At 53.2% G+C, this 19,821-nt stretch overlaps 2 protein-coding genes and 1 long non-coding RNA gene across 7 annotated transcripts; 2 read left to right on the top strand and 1 right to left on the bottom strand.

Moving 5' to 3' along the window:
- Nucleotides 1–614: 614 nt before the first annotated feature.
- On the top strand, nt 615–6,756 carry USF1 (upstream transcription factor 1). 4 transcript variants are annotated; one of them, XM_077886996.1, is made up of 11 exons: nt 615–762; nt 2,921–3,013; nt 3,402–3,451; nt 3,613–3,728; nt 4,077–4,178; nt 4,409–4,604; nt 4,850–4,937; nt 5,189–5,247; nt 5,369–5,463; nt 5,691–5,819; nt 6,008–6,756. In XM_077886996.1, the coding sequence occupies exons 2-11, from the start codon at nt 3,006–3,008 to the stop codon at nt 6,095–6,097; spliced, it is 933 nt and encodes a 310-aa protein (XP_077743122.1). In that variant the 5' UTR covers nt 615–762; nt 2,921–3,005; the 3' UTR covers nt 6,098–6,756. The 4 variants fall into 4 exon arrangements, with proteins under 4 accessions (XP_077743122.1, XP_077743121.1, XP_077743124.1 ...); XM_077886995.1 differs by lacking the exon at nt 615–762 and adding an exon at nt 1,032–1,369; XM_077886998.1 differs by lacking the exon at nt 615–762 and adding an exon at nt 1,477–1,619.
- A 212-nt stretch (nt 6,757–6,968) lies between these two features.
- TSTD1 (thiosulfate sulfurtransferase like domain containing 1) lies at nt 6,969–8,851 on the top strand. Of its 2 annotated transcripts, XM_077887002.1 has the most exons (4): nt 6,969–7,106; nt 7,806–7,928; nt 8,424–8,586; nt 8,673–8,851. In XM_077887002.1, exons 1-4 carry the CDS (start codon nt 7,031–7,033, stop codon nt 8,722–8,724), a joined length of 414 nt encoding a protein of 137 aa, XP_077743128.1. In that variant the 5' UTR covers nt 6,969–7,030; the 3' UTR covers nt 8,725–8,851. The 2 variants fall into 2 exon arrangements, with proteins under 2 accessions (XP_077743128.1, XP_077743129.1); XM_077887003.1 differs by lacking the exon at nt 7,806–7,928 and having other exon boundaries at nt 7,000–7,106.
- Nucleotides 8,852–11,417: 2,566 nt separating this feature from the next.
- Nucleotides 11,418–19,606, bottom strand: LOC144307145 (uncharacterized). The gene is made up of 2 exons (XR_013374076.1): nt 19,067–19,606; nt 11,418–11,767 (listed from the first exon to the last, which is right to left on the bottom strand). It is a non-coding gene; the product is annotated as an uncharacterized LOC144307145 (long non-coding RNA).
- Nucleotides 19,607–19,821: the final 215 nt, after the last annotated feature.

Below are 19,821 nucleotides of genomic sequence, written 5' to 3'. Positions count from 1 at the left end.
ATCTCCGCGTCACAGATGGGAGGTCTGCAATCTGAGGTCAGTTAGGGAGGCTAACGAGGCCGAAAGTTCTGCCCGAGACCCCCGGGGTAAGCCGCGGCCGCGGGCGTCTGAGCCCCGAGCTCGTCCTGCCCCAGAGCTGAACTCTTGTCCTCGGGCTGCACGGCTCCACATCCCCGAGGGCAGGCCTCAACGGAGAAGGGCGGGCGCCAGGATCCCCAACACCGCCACCGCCACCGCACACACGCCGGCCGCCGCGGACGCGGGCACACGCGGGCACACGCGGGCACACGCGGGCACGCCCGGGCCGTCCGCATCCCCGGGGGCACCCACGGCGCGCCCTCATCCAAGATGGCCTCCCAGGCCGCCCTTGTTAAAGATGGCGCCTCCGTGCGACGTCCTTCCCTTCCCCTAAGCCGGCCTCGCTCCCTCCTGCCGCCGAGGACGCCTCGTCCAGCAGCAAGACGGCAGCACACGCGCGTCGCCTTCCTCCCGTCCTTGCCGAAAGCGACAAACCCTTCAACGCCCTCCTCCGCGGGCCGCAGGAAGCCCCTCCCTCTCCGCCCCGGCGGCACCTCCCCGCGCCCGCGGGAGCGACCGGAAGTGGGGCGGCTCAGAGGCTGAGGCGGCGGGGCGGGCACTTCCGCCCGTCACCGACATGGCCGCAGGCCGGGAGTGCGCATGAGCAGCTGTCCATGGAGCTCTCCGAGTCCGGGGACGGAGAGCACGGTCCGGGGAGATCCGCGGCGGCGGCGGCGGCGGCCGGTGAGTCGGGGGCCGGCCGCGGGCGGAGCGGGGCCGTGTGCGGGGCTGGCAGGCGGGGCAGGCGGGGTTGCGCTCCCGAGGGCCGGCGGCCTCCCGCGTAGGACGCCTTTGTTTTGCGGGAGGGGGCCGTGCCCGCGTCGTGCCTCCCGCCCCGCCTTGTGGGCCGAGCGCGCTCCCCGCCCTCCTCCGGGCCCGCCGAGCCCCGAGCCCCGAGCCCCGAGCCCCGAGCCCTTCCCGGCCGCCCGGCCTCCAGGCTCGCGGGCTCCCGGGCTCGCGGGCTCGCGCCGCCGGCTGCGGGGCCTGCGGGGCCTGCGGGAGACGCCGGCCTGGTTCGGGGACTTGGTCGTCCTCCCCTTTGTGTCCAGCCCCACAGCAGGGGCTGTTGCAGGGCCCCCTGCCCCGGCGCGCCCGCCCCCACATCCTGTCCGCGCTTCCGTGTCGCATCCCCCGATGCCCGGGAAATGCTCCCGGATGTCCAGCTAACAGTGCGCAGAGCAGCCCGACCCGGTTGCCGGTGTCCTCAGAGGCTGCCCCTGCTGACAGCCGCGGGCGGTAGAGACGCCCCCCTGCAGGCAGCGCCCGGGCTCCGTAGGTTGAGGATGCACAGGTAGGTGGTGCCGCCTTCCCCAAGGGACTGGGAGCTGCTCGCAGCGTTACTTCCTCCGGACAGTTTCACTTTCAGTTCTCTCTCTCTCTCTCTTTTTTTTTTTTTTTTTTTTTTGGTTCCCCTTTGTTGTTTTGAATTCTGGTGGCTTTTTTGGGGTCACTACTTTCCTTCCAAGAAGGCTTCCAAGGCTCCTCCGTTGAAGATTGTTCTTAGGAAAGGTTTTGGGGAGGACCTTCTGGGTACAGACTTGGTAAAAATCTTACTCTTTCGCGCGGCGATGGTTTTGTCACCCTGTTCACTTGTACACGTAGCTGTGTCTCTTTGGAGGAGCCACTTGTCTTCTCAGCTCTTTGTGTTTTCCTTGTTTTCCTGCCCTCTGGCTGGGTGTCAGGGTCCTAAACCGGGCACCTTGCAAATGAGTTCCTTTTCCATTGTCTCTCCTTCCGAAGCTTGAGCCTGGAGTTTTTTTCTCTCTTCTTGCTGAGGTTCAGTTGATTTGGAGTTGTCATGGCAACATTTCAGCAACCGTGTGGTTTTACAGGAAGGCTTGGTGAAGAAAAATAGAAGGGGCTTGAAAAATGAGGCGTTTGGAGTTTAAGGTCTTGAATGACATAAATCTGGACGTCCCGAAGCTGGAGCCCCAGGGGCCACGTAGAATTAGGCCCAAGGGCCAAGTATGTTCTTTATGGTTCAGGCAGGTTTCCCCTTCCTGGATTTGAGGACAGAAATTTCTTGGTACACTATGTGGTTGAGAAGCTAGAAGAAGCACCAGGGCGTCCAGTGGTCCTGTGTTTTGTTTTTAAGATTTTTATTTTATTTATTCATGAGGGAAACAGAGAGAGAAAGAGAGAGAGGCAGAGACACCGGCAGAGGGAGAAGCAGGCTCCATGCAGGGAGCCCGACGTGGGACTCGAACCCTGGGTCTCCAGGATCACACCCGGGGCTCAAGGTGGTGCTAAACCGCTGAGCCACCCCGGCTCCCCCGGTCCTGTGTTTTTGATAGTGGTGATCTAAACATGCCTTCTTAACCCCAAAGTCATGGCCCATCATGACAACTTTTTTTTGAACTTTATTTTTTTTTTAGGATTTTATATATTCATGAGAGATGCACACAGAGAGACAGAGATGCAGGCAGAGGGAGAAGCAGGCCCATCACAGGGAGCCCGATGTGTGTGAGACTGGATCCCAGGACCCCAGGATCACGCCCCAGGCCAAAAGCAGATGTTCAACCGCTGAGCCACCCAGGCGTCCCACCATCATTATAACTTTAGTCATGATCCATCCAGAAATACGTTGTTTCTTAGTCTTTAAGTATAAGCATCCCCTCTCCACCGCGACCTGGAGTGATAATAGAGGACCAAGGAACACCATTTGTAGAGTTATTTTTTTTCAACCACTGTAGCCCACTTCTCAGCGCCAGAATGGAGAAAACTGATTGTCCTCTGTAGATTGATTAGATTCTGTTCCTGGCTGGGTCTTCATGGAGCCTAGCTTCTTGAAACAGGCTCTTCAGTTTCCTGGACTTATTGCAAACTCCCTGATTTCTACCAGGACTTAGCACTCAGGACCGTGAGGCAGGAGATTCGAAGACTTCCAAAGAAGGACCAGTTCCTCGGATGAGCCCCCTTACAGAGAGATGAAGGGGTGAGTGAAGAGGAGGTAGGGTCTGGGGCTGGAGGTGGGAGGCCTGGAAGAATGCAGAATGGCTACGAGCACTGGCTCTGGAGTCCAGCAGACCTGGATTCTGGTTTCAGCTCCATCACTTACTAGCTGTGTCATCCGGTCTCATCTACAAAATGCAAGTAGAGCTACTCACCCATTGTGTTGTCCTTAGTATTAAACGATAACGCGTGTTAAGTGCTTAGCTCAGTACTACGCACACAGTAAACACTCAGTAAATACTAGCTGCTGCTATTCTCACCTAACCCAGCGTCTGTTGGGAATGCCATTGAGTTTGGAAGCCATAGGTTACTGGGTCAGTGAGCTTTTTATTCACATCTTCCCCTCTTTTTTTTTGTTCCTTCACAAACAGGCAGCAGAAAACAGCTGAAACGGAAGAGGGGACAGTGCAGATTCAGGAAGGTGGGTGGTAGAGACAGACCTGAAACCAGGAGCCCATCCTGGCCTCTCCCTCTCTCCCAGGGGCGCATCTCCTGTGTACCTGGTCCTTCTAAATGACGTGCAGGTGGAACAAGGGGAAAAGGCAGGAACTCGCAGACTTTTCCTTTGCTCTTTTAATTTAGGTGCAGTGGCAACTGGGGAGGACCCAACCAGTGTGGCTATTGCCAGCATCCAATCAGCTGCCACTTTCCCTGACCCCAACGTCAAGTACGTCTTCCGAACTGAGAATGGGGGCCAGGTAAGGGAGGGGGCCAGGTAAGGGAGGGGGCCAAGGGGCTGCAGGTGTCACTTGGGGGTTGGGGTTGCGGGAGGTAATGAACCTGTCAGGGGAGACGTGGCTTGGAGGAGGTGAAGATGTGGACTCCTGTGTGTGGGGGTAAGGGGGGTTGGAGGGCTGGGAGGAGGAGGTTTCGTTGGGGGGCGTCTAGGCTGAAACCTCTGGGGACAGAAGGGGGCTGAAGCTTTGTCTCTGAAGCACTCTTATTCCGGGGCTCTGTCCAAGAGAAGCTTTATGAAAGTCCTGGGGTCCCCAGCATTGACTCTTGTATTTTCTCTCTCCACGTTTCCCTTCCCTCCCTGCTTTTAGGTGATGTACAGGGTGATCCAGGTGTCTGAGGGGCAGCTGGATGGCCAGACTGAGGGGACTGGCGCCATCAGTGGCTATCCTGCCACTCAATCCATGACCCAGGTACCCGGGCCTGGGCTGCCCAGGGGACTAGAGCAAGGTGCAGCTGAACCCGTGAGATAGGGGCGGGGCTAGGAGTGGCGAGGCATCTGGGGCTTCCTTGTTCCAAGGCACTAGATTTTCCCTTTCTGGATGTTTCTCCGTTCTCCCCCGCCCTAGGGACAGAAGCTGCAGCATGGTTCAGTGGGAAGTGTGCCTGACACTGGACTCTGTGTTGTTGTGCCCCTTCCCAGGCCGTGATCCAGGGTGCGTTCACCAGTGACGATGCAGTTGACACAGAGGGGACGGCCGCCGAAACGCACTATACTTACTTCCCCAGCACTGCAGTGGGAGATGGGGCAGGGGGGACCACGTCGGGGAGTACAGCAGCAGTTGTTACTACCCAGGGCTCAGAGGCACTGCTGGGGCAGGCGACCCCTCCTGGCACTGGTGAGCTCCGTGCGGGTGCTGCTGGCTGGAGGGGCTAGGATAGGCTGGGGGCCATGGCTGGGCACGGTGGGCCCTTCCCAGGACCGTTTCATGATCACTAAGACCTGGGCAGGCAGTGAGTCTGGGACTGACCTTCTAGGACGAAGGAGGTCTCTTTTAGAGGAGGATCCTAGGGCCTCGGCCTCAGAGCTTGATGAAGTTCCTAAGTCCCACATCCTGACACAACCGACCCTGCGTCTTCACAGGACAGTTCTTTGTGATGATGTCGCCACAGGAAGTGTTGCAGGGAGGAAGCCAGCGCTCCATTGCCCCCAGGACTCACCCTTATTCCCCGTGAGTAACCCCTGGTCTTTCTCAGTTGCCACGGTGGTCTTTTTTTTTTTTTTTTTTTTTTTATTGGTGTTCAATTTACTAACATACAGAATAACACCCAGTGCCCGTCACCCATTCACTCCCTTCACTCCCACCCCCCGCCCACCACGGTGGTCTTGATCCCTGCCAACTCCGTGTCCTTCCTTATTCGAGCCTCCAATCTGATTTTTTTTATCTTCCCGGACTCTGGCCACCCTGGGCTCTGTTGTCAGGAAGTCAGAAGCTCCCAGGACGACTCGGGATGAGAAACGCAGGGCTCAGCATAATGAAGGTAGGTACTGTCAGCTGAGATTGGGAACAGCAGGGGTGTCTGAGTGGGAGAGTGTAGGTGGAGTTACAGGGCCTGTGGGGAGTTCTCCCGGAGTCACCTTGTCCCCCCCTGTGCCCCACAGTTGAACGCCGCCGCCGAGACAAGATTAACAACTGGATTGTGCAGCTGTCCAAGATCATCCCAGACTGCTCCATGGAGAGCACCAAGTCTGGCCAGGTCATGGAAAGACCCTGTAGTGGGCAGGATGCCTGAATTCTGTCTCCTGGTATTGTTTCCAGAAATGGTAGAGAGGGCACACGTGGCTTCTCTCTCTGAGGTTCCTGTATCCTTGTGCAATGTTCTCCCACTTAGGGGAAACTGAGGTCTAGAGTGTGGGTGTGCTTTTGGAAGGTAAGCCACGTATCACGTATTTTAGTCCTCATTTCGTTGGCCTTTTCTTGCAGAGTAAAGGTGGGATTCTGTCCAAAGCCTGTGATTATATCCAGGAGCTTCGACAGAGTAACCACCGGTTGTCTGAAGAACTGCAGGGGCTCGACCAACTGCAGCTGGACAACGATGTGCTCCGACAGCAGGTCAGACCCCTCTGCGGTCCGGCCCTCCTCAACTCCATGGCCCACGAGCCAGCTGGGGTCTCCCGCCCCTGCTTTCCGTAGAGGGCTTCGTCCTTTTCCCCCTCCCTAGCGGATGTCTCTGTACATGCAGGGATTTCGCTGTGCCCGCTTTTCTACTCACTGTCTTCATGGCCTCCCTCCCACATCAGGTGGAAGATCTTAAAAACAAGAACCTGCTGCTACGGGCTCAGCTGCGGCACCACGGAGTAGAGGTCGTCATCAAGAATGACAGCAACTAACTGTGGGGACTCGAGGGCCTTAGGCCCTACAGCCCCTTTCCAAGAACTGCAGATAGTCCAGGAGAACGGCTCACCCGTGCCCCTTTCCTTCACCACCCACTTCTGGCGTGGGACCAGGGGGAGCTCAGAAAGCATGGCTTTGAACTGAGGCCCGGTGACAGCAGCGTGCAGTGGTGTGAAACACACGTGGGTGTGCGCTGACAGCCTCGTCCAGTCCCACCGCGCGGCCCCTGAGCCCTCGTGTCCCTCTTCACATGCATGTGCCGTCTCCATGCTGGATACCGGACACAACGTGGGGGCTTGCCCTGTGCTTGCTTCAAGAACCAGCAGAGGGTCTGCTGACAAGTGACGCTCTGGTTGCCCCAGGACTCTGGCGCTCCCACCGGGTCTTCCTCACCCTGGAGCTCAGGTGTGCACTCGAGGACTCTCGGGAACAGGCTTTCGCGAGAAGTGGGGGAAAGGATGCTTAGCAGCGGCTCCTGCCCCAGAAACAGGAGATGGGCCGGCGGGCGGCCAGGGCCTGTGCGGAAGCCTCTGGAGCCAGGGAGAAGACAGGGGCCCACGTGGGGCCTTCCCCTTGTGGGGATGGTGTTTCTTTTTCTTCCTTTTCTTTCTTTCTTTCTTTTTTTTTTTTTTTAAAGATAAAACGTTCAGAGCCACTGTTGTCTCGTGGTTTTCCTCCTCTGGTCGGTGGGGGCGGAGGGAAGGGAGGCGCCTTGCACTCTGCCCGGGAGGGTTGGGCCAAGGTTAGGGTGGGGCGTGGCCGGGTCCCAGGGGTCCCAGGGCCCCCGTGTGCCGCCCGCCCGCGCGCTGGGCAATCGCTAGACTGGCGAGCGGGCTTCACGGCCCCGCGGAACAGGTGCGGCGGGGGGCGGGGCGGGGCCTTCGCTTCCGGTTCCGGTCCCGGCTCCGGGCTCCCGGAGGGCGGGCGAGATGCTGGCGGCTCCGCGGGGGCGGCCCCGGGCCGCGTTCCTGCAGCTCGCCGTCGCGGCGCGCACCATGGCTGGAGGTACCTGCGGGGCCCCGGGGCCCTCCCGTCCTCGCCGCGGCCCCCGGGAGCGCGCGGCCCGGCCGAGGGGGAGCGGCGGCGCGCGGCTCGCAGGCCCCTGCCAGGTGGGGGGCCGCCAGGTGGAGGGGGCCGCTAGGTGGAGGGGCGCCACCAGGTGGGGGCCGCTAGGTGGAGGGGGCCGCCAGGTGGAGGGGGTCGCTAGGTGGGGGCCGCCAGGTGGAGGGGGCCGCCAGGTGGAGGGGTCGCCAGGTGGGGGCCGCTAGGTGGAGGGGGCCGCTAGGTGGAGGGGGCCGCCAGGTGGAGGGGCGTCGCCAGGTGGGGGCCGCCAGGTGGAGGGCGTCGCCAGGTGGGGGCCGGTATAGGTAGAGGGGGCCGCCAGGTGGAGGGGGTCGCCAGGTGGGGGCCGCCAGGTGGAGGGGGCCGCCAGGTGGGGGCCTCTAGGTGGAGGGGGCCGCCAGGTGGAGGGGTCGCCAGGTGGGGGCCGCTAGGTGGAGGGCGTCGCCAGGTGGGGGCCGCTAGGTGGAGGGGGCCGCTAGGTGGAGGGGGCCGCCAGGTGGAGGGGGTCGCCAGGTGGAGGGGGTCGCCAGGTGGGGGCCGCTAGGTGGAGGGCGTCGCCAGGAGGGGGCCGCCAGGTGGAGGGGCGTCGCCAGGTGGGGGCCGCCGCCGCGCCGCCCCAGGCTCTGCTGCCTCCTTCCGCAGCGCCCACGGTCTCGCTGCCTGAACTGCGCTCGCTGCTGGCCGCGGGCCAGGCCCGGCTCATCGACGTGAGATCGCGGGAGGAGGCGGCAGCGGGGACCATCCCGGGGGCGCTCAACATCCCGGGTACGGGACACCGGGGACGCCCGCGCGGGTGGCCTGGGGGGGCTCCCAGGGCGGCGTGGGGGGAGGCACGGGTACGGGGGTCCTTGTTCCCCTGAGGGCCCCCAGCCTCCCCACCCTCCCCACCCCGAGCCTCCCGGAAGGGCTGGCGGGAGGCGGATCCGGGCCGCGGAACCGGCCCTTCCAGTTTGAGGGGAGAGCGGCGGCGAGGAGGGGGAGGACCCGCTCCTCGGCGCCTGACCTCCCCGGGGCTGCGGGCTGGCGGCTGCGGGGTGGGTACCGGGTACCGGGTACCGCCCGCCGCTCCCCCTCGCTGCCGCGGACGTGGCCCCGGTGCAGCCGCCCGGCCCCTCCCGGCAGCTGGGCCTATCGGGGCCTCGAGGTTGGCCGGGGAGGGGGGGGTCCCTTGGGGATCGGTTGGGGCCGCGGCCCCAGTGCCTCCAGGCCCCACCTGAGCTCGCCCACCGCCGGTTCCGACCCTGCCTCGCCGCCTCCCAGTGTCCGAGCTGGAGAGCGCCCTGCAGATGGAGCCAGCTGCCTTCCAGGCTTTGTACGCCGCCGAGAAGCCGAAGCTGCAAGAGGAGAACCTCATCTTCTTCTGTCAGATGGGCAAGCGGGGCTTGCAGGCCACGCAGCTGGCCCGAGGCCTGGGATACGCAGGGTATGGGGCACGGGGCGCCCGCTGGGGGGTGACGCGGCGCCTCCCGGGCCCGCCTGCCCACCCGCTTTGTCGCTTTGTCTCCACAGGGCTCGCAACTTCGCAGGGGCCTACAGAGAATGGTCCCAGAAAGAAGGTTAGGTAGGAGGCTGATTGCCCCCTGCCCTCGACCCCAGGCCGCCTGACCGGTGACCGGCCGGACGCCTCGGTTGGGCAGGCCTTACAGCGCTGTGAACGCAAAGCATCAAATAAAGAGCACTTAATCAAAGTATTGGAAGCACGTAGTTTGTCAGGTGGGCTGCGAATACTTCTAATCCTAACCTAGAGTTCAGGTCAGCCCTGAATCCTTCTCCAGCGTTGTCTGGTGCCCTCCTACCCGGTGCAACCCTAGATCCCAGCAGTTTCCTGAGACTATGATTCTCCTTTTGTTTTTGGTGTTTTTTTTTTTTTTTTTGATTTTTTTTTTTTATTTATTCATGAGAGACACAGAGAAAGAGGCAGAGACACAGGCAGAGGGAGAAGCAGGCTCCTCACAGGGAGCCTGATGCAGGACTTGATCCTGGGACCCCAGGATCACGCCCGAGCTGAAGGTAGATGCTCACCCGCTGAGCCACCCAGGCACCCCTGATTCTCCTTTGAAAATGATTGTTTTCAGCCCAGGATACACATCAGCATCACCTGGTACCTAAAAACAAAAGAGTGTTTGTGCCGCTTCTCAGATTTGGAATCTTGGGGGTAGGATCTGGGTAGAGTGGTTTTATGAGCCCTTGAAGTGATCTTATGTTTTTTTTTTTTAAGATTTTATTTATTTATTTATTTATTTATTTATTTATTTATTTATTTATGAGAGAGGCAGAGACACAGGCAGAGGGAGAAGCAGGCTCCCTGCAGGGATCCCAATGTGGGACTCGATCCCGAGATGAGGCCCTGAGCCAAAGGCAGATGCTCAACCACTGAGCCACCCAGATGTCCCTTATTTGGTATTTTAAACTTTTATTCCTTGAGGTGCCTGACTGGCTCAGTCCATAGAGCATGGAACTCTTGATCTCAGGGGTTGTAAGTTTGAGCCCCATGTTGGGTGTAGAGATTACTTACAAATAAAGTCTTTTAAAAATAAGTAAATCAATAAAAATTCCATTCCTTTATTTGTGGAAGAGAAAGTTGAGTCACAGATGGACCCAGTTTTCTGAATTTTCAAGTTTCTGGAGAAATCCCTTCAGACATGTCCAGCATTCCTTGCCTTTCTCTCCCCTTCTGCCTCCTGCACTGGACCGAGGCCTCACAACTTTTATGTCACAGCCTACCCTGCACTGCCACAAAATCTGCCATTCGTCACGGCTCTCCCATCCTCTCCCTGCACTAACTACAACACATTACTGTCTACACTCAGCTGGGTAGGGCTGGGTCTGCAGATAAATTGAAATATGTGAGTCTAGGCCAAGGTTTGGCAAATGGTAGGTGTCTGTTTTTTCTTCAAATACCCACATCCCGGGGCTGCCCCGGTGGCTCAGCAGTTTAGCGCCGCCTTCGGCCCAGGGCGTGATCCTGGGGACCCAGGATCGAGTCCCACGTTGGGCCCCTGCATGGAGCCTACTTCTCCCTCTGCCTGTGTCTCTGCCTCTCTCTCTCTGTCTGTCTCTCATGAATAAATAAATAAGATCTTAAACCAATACCTACATCCCTTTGGTTCTCAGACTGATTCGAAGTTCTTCCTGGGGTCTAATTTCCCTCTTAGTTTGTATCTTAACTGTTCTAGTCTTCCCCCCCCCCCCCCGTCCTTCAAGTATTTTAATTTGATTATAGCATTTCTTTATACAATAAAATGTATAATAAAATGCATAGTTAAGTGTCCAGTTCATTGAGTTTTGACAACTGTATGCTCACTGGTAACAACTCTTCTAGTAAGATCTAGAACCCTGCAGTCCCCAGGATTCTTCTGGGGCCCCTTCCCACTCAGTTCCATCCTTCCTGATTTCTATCTTCTATCACCATAAACTAGTTTTTTAGCTCCTTTCCCAGGCCTGCCAACCTACATGATTTGTTTTCTTCTGTTTAGCCGATGGGGGCCAGAGAGGGTCCTGGAAGTAAATCCAGCTGGCCTGCTACACGACCGACCGTGCCCTTGGGCTTGATCATCGTTAAGAGAACATTCCTCTTTTCTCCCTCATTAACTGTTTGGTTCATAATCTTTTTTTTTTTTTTTTTTTTTTTTATTCATGATAGTCACAGAGAGAGAGAGAGAGGCAGAGACACAGGCAGAAGGAGAAGCAGGCTCCATGCACCAGGAGCCCGACGTGGGATTCGATCCCGGGTCTCCAGGATCGCGCCCTGGGCCAAAGGCGGGCGCCAAACCGCTGCGCCACCCAGGGATCCCTGTTTGGTTCATAATCTTGATAGGCTGTTCCAGCTCATTGCTTTGCCCTGTAAAGTTCTTCCCTTTCCTCATAGCTAACTTTCCACAGGTGAGGCTGGGGACAGAGTCTCCCAGCTTTCTGTCCCTTTACCTTCTGCCTTTCTTTCCAGACTACGTTGGGCTCTTCTCTCCCACCAGACTTTGCAGCAGGTCCTGTTGTCATACCCACCACACTACACTTTTGTTGGTACCCCTCCCAGTCAATTTGAGCTCCTCAAAGACAGGAACTGGCTTGTGGTCACTGACCTGCAGGGCCCCAGAGGAACAGCACGAACTTGGGAGGTGTTGGTTGAGCCTCACCAGTCTGCCATCTTTCAGAATCTTTTAATTTCAGTCTTTTTGAAACATCACTGCCTGAGCAGTCTTAGGGTAGTAGTTTGGGACGCCGAGGCACACCTAAAATAAAAATCTTAAAAAAAAAAAAAAATAAAAACAACATTTTAATCTTATCAGTCAGAGTTGATCATTTATAAGTTCTTGTTGCCTCGTGAGTGGCTCAGGCACATGTCTTGGCCTGGTCTTGTAAGCAATCTGTAGCCTGAATCTGGCGTCACCCTGTCTTTCCAAACGTCTCGTTCAGTGTCTGCCTCCACCAGGCTGGTTCTTCAGTGGCCTAAGTAGACTCGACTCTCTCCTGACCCTGGCATTTGTTCACCATTTCCCCTGTTTGGGAAGCTTCCAGTCTCTTTTTGTTATTACTCTGACTTTCACAAGAATTAGAAGAATGTATTTGGCAGGACACTTGCTGTCTTCATCCAGAGGGCTTTTAAACTGAAGAAAAATGGAGAAAAATAACCAGATAATGTTATATAACTGAATTTCATGAAGGACACGAAAACCAGGAGAGCAGGGGACAAGGTACACACTTAGCATGCTGTGTTAGAACTTCAGTGGCTCTTCGTCTCTTGATTTCATTTTTCTATGGCCCACAGTTCAACCAGAACCTGGCTTAGAAGAGTTACTCCTACAGAGGTGGAATTTTTGTTGAGGTATTTAGTAACTCTCAGGGGGAAAAATGCAAGGGGAGAAATTTGAGAATAACACTGGCGAAGGCTAGCATGTTCTTATGTAACAAGTACATAGTGGTCACCGCCAGTTACATCGTAGCTATTCCAACTCTCACTTTATCTGTAAAATGAGGGTTAAAAAACATTTCTTAAGGGATGCCTGGGCGCCTCAGCGGTTTAGGGCCTGCCTTCCGCCCAGGGCATGATCCTGGGGTCCTGGGATCGAGTCCCACATCGGGCTCCCTGCTTCTCCCTCTGCCTGCTTCTCCCTCTGCCTGCGTCTCTGCCTCTCTCTCTCTCTCTCTCTCTCTCTGTCTCTCATGAATAAATAAAATCTTAAAAAAGAAAAGACATCTCTTTGGGTAGTTGTGGAAGTTTATTAGGATAACATATGTAAATGATGTGCCACGTAGAATGTATGGATTTAGAGACACAGATGTGTGAGTAATAAGCACAAGGAGGTATCTATAATAGTGTAGGTATTTTGAAATTTGGTGGAAGGGGACTTGTACAGGTTGTGGGAATGTGTGTCATATTAAAAAGAAAATATAGGGCCCCAGCGGGGGGGGGGGGGGGGGGGGAGGTGGCGGACTCAGGGGTTGAGCATCTGCCTTCAGCTCAGGGTGTGATCCCTGTCCCAGGATGGAGTCCTGCATCAGGCTCCCTTCATGGAGTCTGCTTCTCCCTCTGCCTCTCTCTCTCCCTCCCTCTCCCTCTCTCTCTCTCTGTGTCTCTCATGAACAAATAAATAAAATCTTAAAAAAAAAAAAAGTGGATCTTAAAGATCCTAAGAGAGTGGATCTTAAAAATCCTCATCACAAGAAAAAGAAAATGTATAACTACATATGGTAATAGATATTTACTAGATTTGAGGTTATTTCACACTATAGAAAAATATCAAATCATTGTTATACATCTGAAACTAACATGTTATATGCCAAGTACATATCAATTTAAAAAATACAAAGAATTCTTTCATCATCTTAAAGTGGGGAACATATTTTTAACTTTGAGTCAAAATTTAGAAGCCGTTAGAGAAAAGACTGATAAATACAAAACAGGCAATTGGAAGCCTTCTACCTGCGTGGCAAAGACAGACAAATATCACACAAATCGAGTCAGAAGACAAAAATAGCCAACTGGGGGGAAATCAACTGAGAGTATATGCAAAGGTCTAATTCCTGAATATATAAAGAGCCCTTACAAATGGATAAGTAAAAGACAACTACCAATAAAAAGTAAGCAAAATAAAGGAAGAGACAGTTCACAGAATACACAGGACTTAAAGTTAGGGGGTGATCAGTTTGAGATACACAAAACTAATCCGAAGGCGCCTGGTGGCACAGTCAGTTAAGCGTCTGCCTTGGGCTCAGGTCTTGGGATGAGGACTGGCATCATGACCTCAGGCTCTGTGCTCTGTGGGAGCTTGCTTCTCCCTCTCCTGCCAGCCACTTCTGCTTTTGTGACTATGCTCTTGCTCTTTCTCTCTCTCTCTGTCACATATATAAATAAAATCTTAAAAAAACAAAGAAACTCTGATGTTGACTATGCCCTATTTACAATGAATAGTTCTTTGCAGTCATCACAGAGTTTCAAAAATAAAACTAAGCAACTAAGCTGAGGTTTTAATTCACATTAATCAGATTAGCAAAATTGAAATGTTTGATAAGCACTCTTTCGCAAGACTATGGGAGAGTAGATATGCCAATAGATCATGTAAATATAAATGGGAGCGGGGGACTGTTTGTCAATATCTGCACTACCCTTGACCCAGTATTCACGTTTCCGGAGATTTATCTTACGAAGCAGCTTCCATTGATGTGAAATGATAGCTGTGCATGTTTATTCATTTCATGACCTATGTTAGCAGAAGACTGGAAGCAATCCAGGTGTCTCTAAGTTAAAACTGGCTACATAAACATTATAAGCATACAGCAGAACATTAGGTAACTGTAGAAGAGAATGAGGAAGTTCTCCATGTCCTCAGGAGGAGACTCCAAGATGCACAGTTACATGATAAAAAAAAAAAAATGTACTGTGCTATCTTTTGCATAAAGAAAAAAAAGCAAGATGATATGGAGATGTGTGTTTGTATATCCACACATTTATTTATGTATTTGCTTACTTATTTATAATTGCTTATGGTTAGCAAAAAAGAAACACTGGAAGGACAGAGAACTAGGAAAAACTATTAAGAGATGCAAACCTCTTTAGCGTCCTTGCTGCTTTCTCTACCTACTTAGGAAAAACCCAACTATGGTCAAACCCAACTAACCACTTACTCTTTCATGCAATCAAACAGCTACGGGATAAAATTTGCACCAGTTTGGCCTTTCCCCAAGTTTATATCCATTGTTTACACAGCTCACCAGCACTAGCTAGCGTGTTCAGTTTTTTTTTTTTTTTTTTTTTTAAGATTTTATTTATTTATTCATGAGAGACACAGAGGCAGAGGGAGAAGCAGGCTGCCTGCAGGGAGCCTGATGAGGGGGCGGGGGGGGGGGGGGGGGGAGGGAGGGAGGGAGATCATGCCCTGAGCCAAAGGCAGATGCTCTACCGCTGAGCCACCCAGGTGTCCCCCTACTGTGTTCAATTCTCACCTCCACTTCTTCCCACCCTGAATTTATTTTTTTTAACACAACCTCAAGATTTCATTGTCTTCATAATAAAATAAAATAGGAAACTTAGACCTGGATCACTGGCCTCTTCCTCTTCTTATCTCCCAATTCAAAATGCTCCCATCTCCTAATAGCCAGCATTCTCTGAGATCTGCAGTTGGGCTCAACACATTCAAGCCTCGGTGGGATCTTTGTAGAAGGCTTTTATTGGAAAATGAGCTTCATCTGCCCTCCATGGCCACTCTGCTTCCTGCGTGATGCTGCTTCCCTGAGCCTATGGAGTATCTTTAGCCTTTCTCACTCTGTGTCACTTTGTGGGCTGGTGCTCATCACACTTGTCACAGAAAGTCTAGCAGGTTCTAGGAATGCTCATATTTGCGAGAGTGCTATCTGTGCAGAAGGCTCTCCCCACTCTTTCAATCTCCTGAACTTCCTTTTCCCTCTTCACTCTTTCCTAGTGACTTTGCCTTACATTTCCCTGAGAACAGAAATCAATCCGCTTCCCATGAACAGAGGAACTAGCTGTGTCATGCACTTCCCTCTTGTTGCAGAGGATGGGATGGTTAGCTCTGCCTCCTTTTAATGTTCAACTTGAATGTCCCATCTCCTCTCTCCTCAAGAACTTGGTATTGCAACTGTCCCCTCTTTCTCATGATTCTTTTTTTCTTTTTGCTGGATCATTGCTATTGGCTGGCATACAGTGTTTCCATGCAAACAAAACACCTACTCTGACTTCCTCTAACTACCCTGTGGGCTGCTGCTCCTTTTCTCTGTTGTCCTCCCAGCAAAATCTGGGTTGAACCGTCTGTAGTCACTTTCTTTCTTCCTTTCAGATTTTATTTATTTATTTGAGAGAGAGAAATCGAGAGAGCAGGCGTGGAGGGGGAGCGGCCTACTCCCTGCTGAGCAGGGAGCCCCAATGCAAGGCTTGATCTCAGGACCCCAGAATCATGACCTGAGCTGAAGACAGGTGCTTAACTGACCAAGCCACCCAGGTGCCCCTATATCACTGTCTTTATTTCCTTAATTTATATTCTCTCACCCTACTCCATGCAGGTTTTATTGCCTATCCCACTACTCCATGGAAACTTCCTTTTTTTTTTTTTTTTTTTTTTAAAGATTTATTTATTTACAGAGAGCGAGAGACACAGGTAGAGGGAGAAGCAGGCTCCATGCAGAGAGCCCGATGTGGGACTCCATCCCAGGACCCTGGGATCACACCCCGGGCTGCAGGCGGCGCTAAACCGCTGCGCCACCGGGGCTGTCCTGAAACTTCTTTCAAGATAATCCATAAATGGAAAAAAAAAAAAAAAAGAAAAAAGAAAAAAAAATCCATGAATGACACATGAGAATTAGTCAACAGATATAGGTGACCCTAGGTTTTGGTGGTGACTCAGTTGGTTAAGTGCCTGCCTTTGGCTCAGGTCATGATCTTGGGGTCCTGGGATGGAGCCCCACATTGGGCTCCCCGCTCAGCAGGGAGTCTGCTTTTCCCTCTTCCTCTGCCCACACCTCCCCCCCTCCCACCGTTGGTGCTCTTTCTCTCAAATACTCTTTTTTTTTAATAAATAAAATCTTAAAAAAAAACCTGTAAGATTTGTGCCCACTTGGGTTACACACACCCACCCACTCACCCACCCACACACACACAAAGACTACAAGAAATAAATGTCAATGACAATGGGATTTATAAACTTACCACTTACGCAAGCAACTTTATGGGAAAAGGAACCTGGAGAATATCAAATCATTTGCATGCTCCAAAATTACTTTCATGTTTCATACTTGTATACACAAATATTTTGTACAGAAATAACTAGGATGCATACTATCTGTATTTACTTTTTCTCATTTAATATTAACCATTGACATTATTTTGATGTTCACTTTTCTATGTTAATATTTTACTTTCAAAGCAAAAAGTAAGGGTAGCCCGGGTGGCTCAGCGGTTTAGCGCCTGCCTTCGGCCCAGGGCGTGACCCCGGAGTCCTGGGATCGAGTCCTGCATCGGGCTCCTTGCATGGAGCCTGCTTCTCCCTCTGCCTGTGTCTCTGCCTCTCTCTCTCTCTCTCATGAATAAATAAATAAAATCTTAAAAAAAAAGCAAAAAGTATGAAATTAAATACGGTTAAAAGCAAATGCACTTTAGTTAAGAAAAAACTGTACAAATACAGGATGTGAGAGACTTGACTTAATAGTAGTACGAGTGAAAATAAAGGCTTGTGGGTTTTTTTTTAATAAAGATTTTATTTATTGGGATCCCTGGGTGGCGCAGCGGTTTGGCGCCTGCCTTTGGCCCAGGGCGCGATCCTGGAGACCCGGGATCGAATCCCATGTCGGGCTCCCGGTGCATGGAGCCTGCTTCTCCCTCTGCCTATGTCTCTGCCTCTCTCTCTCTCTCTGTGTGACTATCATAAATAAATAAAAATTTAAAAAAAATAAAGATTTTATTTGTTTATTCATGAGAGATACACAGAGAAAGACAGAGACACAGGCAGAGGGAGAAGCAGGCTCGGTATGGGGAGCCTGATGCGGGACTTGATCCCAGGACCGCAGGGATCAGGACCTGAGCCGAAGGCAGATGCCCAACCAGTGAGCCACCCAGGTGCCCAAGGCTTGTGGGTTTTCGTTTGCCACAAGGTGACTATAACTAACTCAGTGGTGTGATATGGCTGTTGTATCTGTGAATGCGTTCTTGTGCTATAAATGCAGATTGATGGAAACAGCCATCATGGCAGTGCTTAACATGGACCAGGTGCTATGCTAAGAATATGATGTGTGTTATATTATTTAGGCCTTGTTTTGCTGGAAGGTATTACTGTCATCATAACTACCTTCTGGATGCAGAAGTTTTCAGAGAGATGTGAGCTGGCCAAGGACTAGCTAGAAACTAGAAACTAGGGGGACAGGATTTGAATTCAGATCTGTCCATCTCATGGAGAGATGATTTATCCAGTGCCTGGTTCAGATCTTGGTTCAGTAAAAAACAAGAGATTATCTCTGGGCAGAGGGTGGGTTGTGAAGGGGGTGTGGGAGGCTTGTGAAACCATACCAGATGAAGACTCTTTGAAGGATTTTTTTTTTTTTAATTTTTTTATTTATTTATGATAGTCACAGAGAGAGAGAGAGAGGCACAGAGACACAGGCAGAGGGAGAAGCAGGCTCCATGCACCGGGAGCCCGATGTGGGACTCGATCCCGTGTCTCCAGGATCGTGCCCTGGGCCAAAGGTAGGCGCCAAACCGCTGCGCCACCCAGGGATCCCTCTTTGAAGGATTTAAAGATGTTTAGCTTGGAGAAGGAAAGACTTAGAAGGCTCATAATAAGAATCTTAAAATATTCAAAGATAGGGCTGTCATTGGCAAAGGATAATGAGATTATTTTGTGTAACTCTGGAGAGCAGAGGTAACCAAGAAGCAGATTCCAGAAAGGATATTTTAACAGTTAAAGAGTTGTACAAAAAGCAGAATGGGGGGATCCCTGGGTGGCTCAGCGGTTTGGCACCTGCCTTCGGCCCAGGGCGTGATCCTGGAGTCCCGGGATTGAGTCCCACATCGGGCTCCCTGCGTGGAGCCTGTTTCTCCCTCTGCCTGTGTCTCTGCCTCTCTCTCTGTGTGTCTCTCATGAATAAATAAAGTCTTAAAAAAAAAAAAAAAGAAAAGAGTTTCAACAGAGGCTGTCTCATCTCTCTGTGGTTGTGTGGACCTCCGGCACACACATGTAGGGCAGGAGGCTGTAGGGCAAGAGGATGATCTAAATAATCTCTAAGATAACCCTTTCACCTAAAAGACTTCTGGTCAGTGTTGGAGCTCCTTTTACCTCTTGCCCAAGCTCCCCCATCTTGAAGTTTTCTCTGACACTCACAGCCCCCAGTGATTTGTTCCTTCTCCTGGCTCTTCCTTCCCCTGGTATCTGCCTTTCTCTTCAAGGTGTTACATTCCCTTGAGGGTAAAGAACAGAACTTTGCACATGGCAGGTACTCAAGTACTTGTTTCCATTTAGTAACACGAAGTTTCTTTCGGTTACCTATTGTCTCGTTTCCTGAATTAGTCTTGGAAGTGGATTAGAAGCCTTCTGAGGTCAGAGACTATGGTTTCCATTCATCTGTATTCCCCAGCAGCACCACCAGGTGCTTGATAGCCATCGCTTTATTTATTTATTATTTATTTATTTATTTATTTATTTATTTATTATTTATTTTTATAAGATTTATTTATAAGATTTATGTAATTATTCGAGAGGGGGGAGTGCACAGCAGGGAGCCCCATGCAGGACTCATCTCCCACCCCAGGATCACGACCTGAGCCGCAGGCAGGTCCCCAACCGCCAGGCGGCCCAGGCGGCCCGCTAAGCGGAGCGGAACCAGAAGCGGGCCTTAGGCGCCCCCAGAAGTGGACCCAGGACCGAGAGCGAAAGTGCGAGAACCCCGAGGTCCAGGAACACTACCGTTTTGCATAAAGGAGCGGACTCCTCGCTTGCAATGAGATAACAACGTTCAGGAAGCTTTCCCCACAGGCAAGGGCAGCTGAAATGGAATCATTGTAGGTTAAGGCTAGCAGTAGGGTGACGAGCGTGCGTTTCGATGAAAAAGGAGACGATCCTATACATGCTAACAGGAAGCTCGAGGAGTAACAGTCTGTGGCCGGAGGGGCTTGACACGCAACCGTTAGTCCCCGAGAGGAGAGACCATTCTGGAAGGCAGGGCTCCGCGGCGGATCGAAGGTGCGGAGCGGGAGGCAGACCAGCCCCGCCGGGGGACGTCACAGGGCATCCGTCCGGAGGTCGGCGTCTACCACCTGGGTGCGTCCGTGCACACGCGGGGTGGCGCTGAAAGTTCTTGGGAGGATGGACTCCTGCGTCGCCCATTCGGGGGTAGAGGGCTCCCTCCCCTCGCCCCGTCCCCCCTGCGGCGCCCCCCCCCGAGGCTCCGCGCTGCGGGCGGGGGCGGGGCCCACGCGGTCGCGGCCAGGTAGCCCTCGACGCCCCGGGCGGTCTCGCGGCGCCGCCCCCGCCTCCGTGCAGGTGGTCCCCTCGGCCTCCGGGGGGAGCTCAGGGCGCAGCCAGTCCGCGGGCCCCTGCTTCAGGCTCGCCGCCCAATCAGGGCGCCCTCACCTGCCGCAGGTGAGCCTGCTCCGCCGACGCCGCGGGGCCCCGGCCAATCGGAGGCGGCTGGAGTCGGCCGGGCGCCGGGGCCGCGGGGC

Source organism: Canis aureus, chromosome 38, assembly GCF_053574225.1.
Source record: "Canis aureus isolate CA01 chromosome 38, VMU_Caureus_v.1.0, whole genome shotgun sequence".
NCBI lineage: Eukaryota > Metazoa > Chordata > Mammalia > Carnivora > Canidae > Canis > Canis aureus.
Note: the sequence above shows the minus strand (reverse complement) of the source record. Positions and strands in the feature narration are given on the sequence as shown.